Source organism: Pteronotus mesoamericanus, unplaced genomic scaffold (genome assembly GCF_021234165.1).
Source record: "Pteronotus mesoamericanus isolate MK-2021 breed Mesoamerican mustached bat unplaced genomic scaffold, CSHL_Meso_final contig_436, whole genome shotgun sequence".
NCBI lineage: Eukaryota > Metazoa > Chordata > Mammalia > Chiroptera > Mormoopidae > Pteronotus > Pteronotus mesoamericanus.
In genome coordinates, this window is record NW_026555164.1 from 938,743 (window position 1) to 949,763 (window position 11,021).

Genomic DNA, 11,021 nt, shown 5'->3' on the forward strand with positions numbered 1-11,021 from the left:
CCTGACCGGCCGCCTTTCCCAGCCCCCGCCGATCCCACTCTGGGAACCTCGGAAGCGCAGACAGTGGAGGAGGTGAGCTAGGCGCTCTGGCTGCCCCGGGACTGCCCTGGCTGTCCTGCCCCCGCGGGTCGGGGACCCGTCCCCAAAACCGCCAGGCGAGGAAGTGGGGAGCGCAGCCCAAGAGGCAGCACCTGCCAGGTGGCGGGATCCATAGCGGCGAGACCTCAACGCCCGACCCTCTTCCTCGCAGGTCGAGGCCGCCCCCGGGAAGATGTACCAGAGCCTGGCGTTGGCCGCGAGTCCCGGCCAGGCCGCCTACGCGGACTCGGGCGCCTTTCTGCACGCGCCAGGCGCTGGCTCCCCGGTGTTCGTGCCGCCGGCGCGCGTCCCCTCCGTGCTGCCCTACCTGCCGCCGTGCGAGCCGGGCCCCCAGCCCGCCGCGCTCGCCGCGCACGCCGCGCACACCGGCTGGGGGCAGGCGGCCTCGGCAGACTCTCCGGCCTTCGGCTCCGGCAGCCCGCGCGCGCCGGTGTCTCAGCCGGCCGGGGCCACCTCCTTCTCCTTCGCGCACAGCCCCCCGGGGCTCGGCAGCGGCGGCGGCGGCGCGGGGAGCCGGGACGGCAGCACCTACCAGGGCGCGCTCCTGGCTCGCGATCAGTACCCGGCCCCGCTCGGGCGGCCTGTGGGCGCCTCGTACCCCGCTGCGTACCCGGCCTACGTGAGCACCGAGGTGGCCCCGTCCTGGGCCTCTGGACCCTTCGAGGGCAGCGTCTTGCACAGCCTCCAGAGCCGCCCGGCCGGTTTCCCTGGCCGCAGAGCCGCCTTGGGTGAGTGCGGGTGCCCCGCAGTCCCGGGATGCAACCTGCGCACAGGAAAGGCGGCGCTATCCTGGCCAGGGGGCTCACCAGCGTGGACGGCCAGGCGGCGCCCGCCACAGCCTCCCCACCCGCAATGAGGAGCCCGCGCCCTGAATTCTTTGCGCGCTTGTTAGAAGGCGGCGTGTCTGTTCCACCTTTCCTGCAGTCTGGAGGGGCCAACTTAGAGCCTACATGCTAAGTGTTGTCGTGAAAGGTCTTGAAAGTGATTGTATAAAGTTCAAAACACCGATTTATTTAAGCAAGCTGCCACGTTCGTGTCTGTCCTGGCGTGTTTACATATTCTAATCTGAGACCTGGTTCCAGCGCCGCCCCGCTATAAATTTGGGTGATCGGGTCCCAGCGCCATAAATCTGAGAACACTCCACCCCGATCCTGTGGGGTCAGGGTCACCGACACTTCCTCACCCAGTGGCCGAAATCCAGAAACCCAGAGCCACGCCTCTGCCGCTGCCCGCAGGGACCCCCGCGCCCGCCTCCCCGCCCACCCCGGGTGCCTCGCCGCCGCCTGGCCCCAGAGCGGCCTTTTGGTCGCAGGAAGCGGGTCGCCCGGCTGGGCACCCGCTCCCGCCAAACGATGATTGATTCCCACTCCGCCTCCCCACCCGGCCAGACGGCGACCCTGCGTCGCCAGCGTCCAGCCGCCGGGGGCCTGGGGGCTTGTGACAGAGGTGAGCTGAGCCGCCTCCCGCGGCAGCCACTGTGAAGGCCCCTGGTCCCTGTGGGATCCCCAGATCTGGCCCTTCAGGTCCTCCCCCTCGCTCGGCAGAGGACCGGCCCTTGGGCCCCTCCCTCTGCCGGTGCGGACCCTCCTGCCTCCCCAGGGGGCCAAAACCACAGACCCAATGCCGGGCCGCCGCCCCCTGGTTCCCCCTGAGGTTTATCTTATGAACCTCCCCGCACTTTATTAAACCAACCCCAGGGAGCATTTCAGAGTCCCACAGACTTCACTGCACGCGAACTTAAAACTAGATAAAATGTATTTCACGCTAAAATACATTTAAGGCACAAAATAAAAGGGAGAAAGCGCCACAAACACCCCGAGCTCCAGGAAGGGACAGAGCCTGGGCCCACGCGCTGCCTATCCCGCAGTGTCCGACTTCTTGGAGGAGTTCCCCGGCGAGGGCCGCGAGTGTGTCAACTGCGGAGCCCTGTCCACGCCGCTGTGGCGCCGTGACGGCACCGGCCACTACCTGTGCAACGCCTGCGGCCTCTACCACAAGATGAACGGGGTCAACCGGCCGCTCGTGCGGCCCCAGAAGCGCCTGGTGAGTGCGCGCCGCAGGGCCGGGAGGGGCCGGCCGTCCTGTGCGCCCTGGGACAGTGGGAGGCCAGCTGCTGGCTGTGGCAGGAAGGGACAGGGATGAAAGACCTGCTTCCTGAGCGAGAGGCTGCAATGTGGGGGCTCTGCGTTCTCCCGGGAAGTGCTCTGTCCCTGGGCGGGGATAGCCTGTGGATGGCTCAGCCCTGCGGCTCCCAGGGGTCCGGGTCAGAGGCGAGGGGACCTGGCGGAGGAGGGGACTGGAGGGCGGGTATTCACTGCGCTGGAGGACAGGAGAGGAGCTTCGGGTCCCCCGCCACTGCCGGCCGCCCCGGTGGGGAGCGTTTTTTCCTGATCCTAAGGGATAGGGACCAGACCGGGTCTGGGGTTGTTTGGTTGCTCTCAGGGCAAAACTTGTTTTCACTTTTGGTTCCTTCTGTTGGGTGGCCGGGTGGGAGTGGGGGACCGGGAGCCGGACTTTTGCCCCAGGCGGGGCAGAGTCCCCAGAAGTTACTTTGCTCTGCCCTTTTGCGGGCAAGCTTTGATGTTCACTTAATTTTGTAAATACGCGGAAGGGCCTGCTGGGGTTTCGAACTGTCTAAGGCGGCGAGGCCCCCGCGGGGGCCCGGGCAGGGGTGCAAGGCTGGGGGTGCTGGTCCAATGCGTGCTCGCTCCTCTGAGCCCTGTCAGGGCCAGCCGGCCGGTTCTGGCCGGTTCTGGCCAGTTCTGGCGCGTCAGGCCCTGGCGGGGGTGGAGGGGGCCGGTCTCCGGCCGACGCTGTGGGGTGGCCCAGCAGCCTGCACGGTCGCCTCTCTGGGCTGGGGCGCTCAGCTGCAGGCCTGCCCTGGAAACAGAAGCCCCCTCCACAGCCGTGGGAGCGTCGGGCCCACCCTCCGAGCCCCAGACCGGGCAGGCGAGAGGCAGGGTGGTCTAGGTCCGGCCGTTCCAAGGGGGCCGCTGTTTGGGCCCCCCGGCCCTGGCCCGGAGCCCAGGGCTCTGGGGGTCCCCAGCCTCACCGTGCCTCTCGGAGAGCGGGGACCCCATGGAGGCCCGTCACCCCCACTCTGGCCTCCGCGCCCGCACCCCCAGTCTGCCGTGTCTTCCGGCACCTGGTGCGGCCCTCGCTGATGGGGCAGCGTGGGCTGAGGGGGGAAGGGTCCTGGGAGACGCTGGCCCAGGCCGCCGACCCCTCGCAGCAGCCCGGCCCCTCCTTCGGCTCCGTGTGCGCCCCCTGTGCCAGGTTGGGAGCAGGGTGCCCGGACGCGTGGGTCGGCAGGACAAGAAGGCGTCCCTGCCCTGCGTGGGGCTCGCCTCCCAGCAGAAGCTTCTGGGCGTGGGGGCGGCCGGCAAGGCTGCTGTTGTGAAGCCGGGGCGTTCGTCCTCATGCGGCCGGAGGGCACGCAGCCTGCAGGCGGCAGGCCCCGATGCTCACCAGGGTGGTCGCCTGCGGCCCCGCGTGGCCCCTCATGCTGAGCTCCCGCCGTGGTGTCCCGGCCCAGGCCTGGGGGGCAGATGCCCGCGCTGTCCCCATGCCACGCGCCGGAGGTTTAATTAGCCGGCGCCACAGAGCGCCAAGGCCTGGCCGGCTCCGAGGACGGTCTGGGCCCAGCGCTTGGCCTGCAGAGGCCTCTCTGTTCGCGTCTGGGTGACACGCGGTGATTCAGACGCCTGCCAAGGCGGGCGGCCCTGTAGGACAGCTCATGTCCCCAAGGCCACAGGCCACGGAGGGCGGACAGCCCGTCACCCCTGCGTCCAGACCCACGCGGCCCCGAGTGGGTTTGCCGAGCGGGGCAGGGTCAGGGGACGTCCCTGTCCCCCCCGCCCGGGAGCCTCCCCGGGGCTCACGCTGACCTGCGTCGTGGTCTCCTGCGCCTGGCATTCGGGGAGGGCAGCCCCCGCGGCCGGGCCCGGCAGGGCCGCCCTCGCGGGGAAGCCCCGGGACTCACGGAGCGTCCTGAGGCCGCAGCTCGGTCCCCGCCACGGTGGGGCCGGGCCAGTGGCCCCAGGCTTGCCCCCTTCGGTGCCTCGCTGTCCCCGTGTGTCGCCCAACCTGATGTCCCAGGAGCGGCCCCCCTGGGAAGAACTCGTCCTACCCTTCTAAACGGTCGCAAACGCCCCAGCAGTCTGTCACCAAGAATGTGACAACAACAAGCGTGTCTCCCCGCCCGGCAGGCTCGTATCCGTGCTGACCTTCCCGTCCCCTAGGCCTCCTTCGTCACCGTAGGCTGGGGGTGCACCTTGCCCGGAGGTGGCTGTCAGTGTGGACGCACGGGGCGGGCGGGCACAGCGTTGGCCACCCCCGTGGCCTCCCCAGCAGCCTGCTCCCAGGGCCAGATGTGCTGCAGCCCTGGACGCCTCCCCCCGCAACGCTGGAGCCCACAGCCAAGGTCGGGGACCACAGGCTCGCCGGCTGTCAGCGGCTGTGGCGCCAGCTCCCCGGGAAGTGGCCGTGCCGTGGAGGCCCCGCGTCCTTCGCCGAGGGAATCGGGCCTTGACTGGGGTTCCCGGGCGCCCCGGCCGCCCTGCCAGTGTTCCTTCCAGCTCGGCCCGCCTCACAGGCTCCCCTCCCCGCAGAGGGTGAAGTGCACCCTGAGCCACAGGCACCCGGCTCTATCAGGTGACGCGCCCCCCAGGCCTGTCTCCCCATCCAAGCGGTCCCGGGGGCCTGTCTGACACCAGGGCCGCTTTTCGAGTTACCATTAGCAGGGCCTGGGGGCTTCCTGTCCCCCGACAGTGTCCCTCGCGGAAAGTGGCTCCCTGGCCCCTCGGAGCCCTTCCCTGTCCCCGCCCCTCCCCCGCCGGCGCCCCTCCCTGCTGTCTGCACCCTGGCTCCCTTGACGCCCCAGAGCTGGGGAGGCTCTGCTGCGGCCGGCAGCCTTTGAAGTTCCACTTCTTTTGGAAAAAAAAAAAAAACAACAGACCGAAAAAGAAAACAAAATGCAGTCGGGAGGCCCGGCGGGCAGGGCAGCCAGGGGATCGGGACGCGCCGCGTGGCCCTGCGGAGGCGGCTGCGGGTCTGCCCCGAGGGGCCCCAGGGCCCTCGGCGCCTCTGGACTCAGTTTCCCCTCTGCGGAGCGAGTCCGGGGAGGAGACAAGCCAGTGAGCACACACTTTGGATTTCTTTTTTAGGTTTTTTTTCCCCATTTTCTTCATTTTAATTTAATTTCCAGTGTCTTCGGTTAATTCTTCTACGGTGCGTTTTCCGTCACCATCCAGCCCCCCGCTACTCCCTCCCCCGCGAGCCCCGCACCGTTGTCTGTGAGCCCTTTTTCCTTTCTGCTCGATCCCTCTCACCTTCCCCAGCGTCCAGGTTCTCAGCTTGGATTTGTGCTCATGGAGAGAGTCAGTCGCGGCTTCCAGGCGGCCCCTGCACTCCCGGGCTTCGGGGGGCCTGGGTCCAGGCGCTTTGGGGGCACTGCTTTCCGCACGCACGGATTCTGCGTGCAGACCGGCTGCTGTGGGGGCCCCTGTGTGTGCCAAGCTTCCGGCCCCCGAGAGCAGATGGAAGGGAGACGTGAGGGCAGGGGAGGGAGACCCGTGCCCAGTGCAAAGCAGCCGCCTTGCGGGTGAGGTGAGGCCGTGGGCACAGCCTTCCTGTGTGGAGAGTTTGCAGGGCTTGGGTCTTCTTGGGAACGGCTAGAGCCTGGCGCAGAGGCTGCCGGCAGACCCCCACGCCACCTCCCCGGCCGCTCGCGGCCTTGGGGAAGCACGTGGTCAGTGGGGCTGGCCACACTCTATCATGGCGGAGGGAAGGGTCCTCGAGGCTGCTGACAGATGGGGAAACTGAGGCTGGCCCAGTCTGCCGACCCCTCACCCCGGTCCGGGTCCTTCTGGTGCCGGATTGGCTGGGTCCTCCGCTGGACCACACAGAGGAGGGGACACAACACACCTTTTTGGGAGAGTTCCTAGCGTGGGACCCTCGTGGGGCCCCGGAGCAGACGTGACAAGCAGCCCCGGCTGCCACGGGAAGGGCGGGCCGGTGCCCTGCGTCATGGGGCCCAGGCCGGGGCGGTGCGCACGGCGGAAACGGTGGGCCACTCGGGCATCCGGGGCCGGGGCTGGGGTGAGTGGATCAGCGCCCTGGGGACAGGGTCCAGGACAGGTGGCCGGGGAGGGGGCACCACCAGCTGGCACACGGGAGGGGCTCTGGGTCCGAGGGCCCCCAGGGCCCCGGGGCCTGGCACAGAGCGCCTGGAGCTCCCAGCCTGTGGCTGACGAGACCCCACGCAAACACCAAAACGTGAGCCCGGCAGAGTGCGTGCTGAGCTGGAGGGAGGGCCCCTCGGGTCTGTCTGCCCCCCCCACCAGTCCCCGTTCCTGGGCCTCAGACAGCCTGTGGCTCCGGACCCCCAGAGCGAGCGCTCTCTGCGCCCGCTGGCGCCCGGGTGCAGGGGGTCGGGGATCCCAGCACATGGGGACCTCCGGGGGGTCGGGCTCGGCTCTGCCGGGAGGCGTGGAAGGAGGCAGGCCGCTGGGGGTCCACGAAGGGCTGGTGTGGCTCAGACAGCCCAGTGGGACCCGGGGCCCTGGGCCCAGGCCCCGCACGGAGTCACCTGGCCTCCCCGTCCACAGTCCTCCAGCCGCCGGGCTGGCCTCTGCTGCACCAACTGCCACACGACCACCACCACGCTGTGGCGGCGCAACGCGGACGGCGAGCCCGTGTGCAACGCCTGCGGGCTCTACACGAAGCTGCACGGGGTGAGTGGGGCAGCCCCTTCCCCTGCCTAGAGGGGGCGCCGGGCCGCAGCTCACCCTCGGGGCGGGGAGGGCACGTGGGCTCCGGCAGTGCCCGGCCGGTGGCGGCCGCGGGGGCCTGGGGGGGCCTGGGGGGAGCGCGGAGAGGGACCCACCAACCGCCCAGCCCGTCTCTACCAGGTGCCCCGGCCCCTGGCGATGAAGAAGGAGAGCATCCAGACGCGGAAACGGAAGCCAAAGAACGTGGCCAAGACCAAGGGCTCCGCAGGTGCAGGGCCCGGCCCCTCCCCCGGGGGGGCCTCCAGCCCCGGAATCGGCCCCAGCGCCTCCCTTGGGGCCACAGTCTCCCCGTGGAGCCGCATAGGTGTCCCACATTCCACTATCGGAGATGTACACATTGGAAGCGAGTGCTGTCCCCGGAGTGCAAAACCCCGCTCCTCCCGGGGGTGGCTGGGGGCGAGGGGCAGGGGCCTGAGCTCGCCCGGCAGCGAGGCAGGAGGAGCTGAAGCGGCTCCCCAGCCCCTCACCTGTGCTGTGACAGCCTCCGCAAGCGTCCCCTTTCCTCCCAGGGTCCACGGGCAATGCCGCGGCCTCACGGCCGTCCTCTGTCCCCAACCCCGAGAACACAGCGGCCACCTTGAAACCCGAGCCCGGCCTGGCGGCCCCTGCCTGCCCTAGGCCCAGCGTCGCCTCACAGGTAAGGCAGGCGGGGTGGGCGGGTGCCCAGAGCTGGCTCCTGGGCGCCGCCTGGGGGAGCCCCGACCCCCGGCCCGGGCACGGCCCCCGCGGGCCCCGCCAGGAGCTCAGGGCCGGCACACGGCCCGTCGCCGGTGCGGCTGAGAGCCCGGCCTGTGTTGTCTTGCCATCGACGCTCACCAGGGGCCCCCGCCCCATTCCGGCAGGGAGGAGGCCCCTCAGGGTGAGGCCCCCCGACCCCCCGTGAGCCGGCCTGCGTCCCTGCGTTCCCACGCGTCCCTGTCCCCCCGGCAGGCCCCCAGCCAGGCGGACGAGCCCCCGGCCCCCAGCCACGTGGAGTTCAAGTTCGAGCCCGAGGACTTCGCCTTCCCCTCCGCGGCCCTGGGCCCCCAGGCCGGCCTTGGGGGAGCCCTGCGCCAGGAGGCCTGGTGTGCACTGGCCTTGGCCTAGGCCCTGTCACCCACCGGGCCCCCTCGTGGCCGGCGTTGCTCCAGCCCCAGGATGTCCCGTGGGGCCACCGCCAGGAGAGACGGGAGCCAGCAGGGCGCCAAGGCGCTGCGCGTCCCTCTGCACGGGGCGGGAGGCCTGTCCTGGTGGCTGCCGAGCCCCAGAGCAGGAGGAGTCCGCGGCGACAGGGGCCGGGCCCCCCACACGGCCGGGGCCCTGAAACGTGGCGCGAGGCCCTGCCCCGCGCTAGCCGGGCGCCCGCTGCCGACCGGCCTCTGTTGTGAACGCTTGCCATCGCCCCTTCGCATGGCGCCGCCGCCGCCGCCGGAAGACCCACCTTCTGTGCCGCGAGTCCTGGGGAGGCCGGGGAGGCCCGGGGCCCAGGGCCTGTCCCTGTGCTCGCCCCTGGGGCAGGTGTGCGGGGCGCGCAGGCAGGACGCCCCCCCAGCGGAGCCCCGCCCCGCGCGGCCGCCGCAGACTTGTGCACGCGGACGGTTTGCCCAGAAAGACAGTAAAGGACGTTGTTCCGATGGAATCGGTGTGCCTGAGCATCTCTGAGGGGCAGGCGGGGGTCCCTGAGCCCCCGGGACACGTCCCGGCTTGTCTGTGGCCCCAGAAAAATCATGCACTGCCCCCCCGCCATTCTCCCCCGGAAGCCCCTCCCAGGGTCGGGTGACACAGGAGCGGGTCCTGCTGGCTCTGCCCACGCCGGGTGTCCGGGTGTCAGCCAGCGTGGCGGGCGCGCCCTGCCCGAGGGCCACCGACACCTGTACCCAGACGCGGCCTCTCACCCTCGGGGCCTCCGGGTTTTCCCCGAGAAACCAGAAGCTGGAACGTGTTCTCTATCATGCACAGCCTTCCCAGTGAAAGCTGCTTTCCCCCAACTCCTAACTTGATTTAAAAATCTTTTTTTTAATTTTTATTTATTGATTTGAGAGAGAGAGGAAGAGAGAGAAACAGCGGAGAGAGATGTGTTTGTGGTTCCACTCATTCATGCATCATTGGTTGCTTCCTGCGTGACCGGGAATCGAACCCGCCACCCCGGCGCGTGGGAACGGCGCTCCAGCTGAGCTGCCCGGCCAGGGCCTGAGTCACAACCTTTTAAACGTGGCGGGCCCTCTGCACGTAGCGAGCAGCTGCCCTTGGGCCGCCCTGTTGGTCACCCCTGGGCTCCCTTGCTGTTCAACCAGCCCAGTGTGCACACGGTGTCTTCCATTGGTTTAAAGACCAGGGAGGCCACAAGCAAATACGTGAAATAAAGAGCTTGACTTTGTCTTCCCGTCCCATCCCCTGTGGGACTTCCTGGCCTCGAGGTGGCAGGTCCAACATTCAGACCGCCCCTTTCAGGACAGCAAGGCCCTGAGGGCGCCTGCGGGATCAGGTGACGCTCATAAACGGAACTCGTTCAGGGTTTCCCACCAGCCTCGTTGCCCCTCTGTGAGTTGGGGATCCCCAGCCCCCCCTTCCCATGCAGAGCTGCTGTGGGACCCTCCCCTGAGGAGCCGGTTAAATGCAGCATCTCAGGCCCAGGGCCAGATCCGTGGCGGCTGGGGCCTGGGAACCGGCACGCCCCCGGGCACCCAGCGGTCCCTGCGGTGGCCACACCGGGAACCAGGCGCCGCGGAGGAAACCGCTCCGGGCGGGGCGGCCTGTCAGCTCACACACAGCCGCACTTGCTACCAGCGCCCTGGACGGGAGGGACGCCCGCAGACCTGCCTGGGGGCGGCGCCCAGGTGCCAGACGGCTGCCGCAGCGTCTCCGTGCCCACGGGCTTCCCGGGGAGCAGACTGAGGCACAGCCGCGAAGGGGTTGCCCGTGTCCTCATCCAGCCCCGCCCTTCCCCTCCGGGGGGGGGGCACCTGATGAGGGAAGCTGAGGCACCAGGTGACATGAGGCGCCAGGCCACAGCGAGGTGTGGAGGGGGCAGCGAGCATCCCCACGACACGGTGCTGCCCCCGGGGAGCCTGGTGGCTTCCATCCGAGCCTCCGGTCCCCCATCTGTAGCTGGGGGAGGGCCGCACACTCATGGCTGGGCCTGCAACCCACACACGTGTGCAGGGGCCCTGGGCCCGCGCATCCCCGGGATTGGAGGCAACGCTTGGCGCTGAACAACTCGGGCAGGCGTCCTGGAGGTGGCCACAGCGGGCGGACAAATGGGGCAGGGTCCCCACAGAGGGAGGGGTGCCCTTGGGGAAGAGGGAAGAAGGAGCCCTCTCTCCCGCCTCTTGTTGTCTTTTCCAAGGATGTGCCCAGGGTGAGGGAGGGCAAGCCCCCCGCCTCTGGGCACGGACGGGTCGCTGCTAAATTTAAGCCTTTCTCCCCAGTGCCTCTCGGGCCGGAAGCTGTCAGGGCCTGCAGCCTTATTATAGCCGCCAAGCACCCCCTTCCTGCGGCTCTTCCTCCCGCCGCCGCCCCCGAGGCTCTGCCCACTGGTCACAAACAACCGGACGCCGGGAGGCTGGCAGGCCTGGGCAGCCGGGCCGCTTACCAGAGCAACAGGATGGAACGAAAGGGGCTGCGCCCGCTGCATCTCCCCGCCCCCCCCGCGGCCGGGGGAGGGGCGCCCCGGCCCCACCCCAGAGAGCGTCCACCGCGCCCCCACCGGGCGATGTCCTGCGTGCGGGGGAGGGGAAGGCCCCGCCGGGGAGCGGAGGCCTGGGGCCTGCGGGGCACAGCAGGGGGTCGCCCGGCCCGTGGGCTGCGGCTTCTCGGACCAGCACCTGCTCCTGGCCTCCTCGCCCTTAATTCCTTGTTTCAGTCTAGACACCGAGCGGCGGCCAAAAGCGTCCCAGGGACAAGCCAGCAGGCTCGCCCTGTGGCGTCCCCCCATCCCCCGCCCCCAAACACGGGTCCCTGCTGATGGCATCCGGGGCTGCCGCGCGCCAGGCCTTCCGGCCTGCCTGCTGCCGCCCTCTGCCCTGGGCCCTCAGACGCACTGCACCCCCCGGCCCAGCGGTGCCCGGACCCCGAGCTCCTGTGGGGCTGGGCTAAGGGTCGGTCTCCCCTTTGTGGCGGCAAAGGACGGCGCCTTGCAGAACGAGCTCAGAC

The 11,021-nt window shown here is 69.6% G+C and overlaps 1 protein-coding gene across 1 annotated transcript; it reads left to right on the forward strand.

Annotated features, from left to right (window-relative positions):
- The first annotated feature begins 271 nt into the window (after positions 1-271).
- GATA5 (GATA binding protein 5) lies at positions 272-7,976 on the forward strand. The gene is made up of 6 exons (XM_054577501.1): positions 272-827; positions 1,967-2,142; positions 6,708-6,833; positions 7,011-7,098; positions 7,400-7,527; positions 7,821-7,976. The coding sequence occupies exons 1-6, from the start codon at positions 272-274 to the stop codon at positions 7,974-7,976; spliced, it is 1,230 nt and encodes a 409-aa protein (XP_054433476.1).
- Positions 7,977-11,021: the final 3,045 nt, after the last annotated feature.

Excerpts from the sequence above, each read along its gene's own strand:
- GATA5 (XM_054577501.1), top strand. The coding sequence starts at position 272 with ATGTACCAGAGCCTGGCGTTGGCCGCGAGTCCCGGCCAGGCCGCCTAC. Across the intron at positions 828-1,966 it reads TGGCCGCAGAGCCGCCTTGG|TGTCCGACTTCTTGGAGGAG; the intron begins GTGAGTGCGGGT and ends CCTATCCCGCAG. Across the intron at positions 2,143-6,707 it reads TGCGGCCCCAGAAGCGCCTG|TCCTCCAGCCGCCGGGCTGG; the intron begins GTGAGTGCGCGC and ends CCCCGTCCACAG.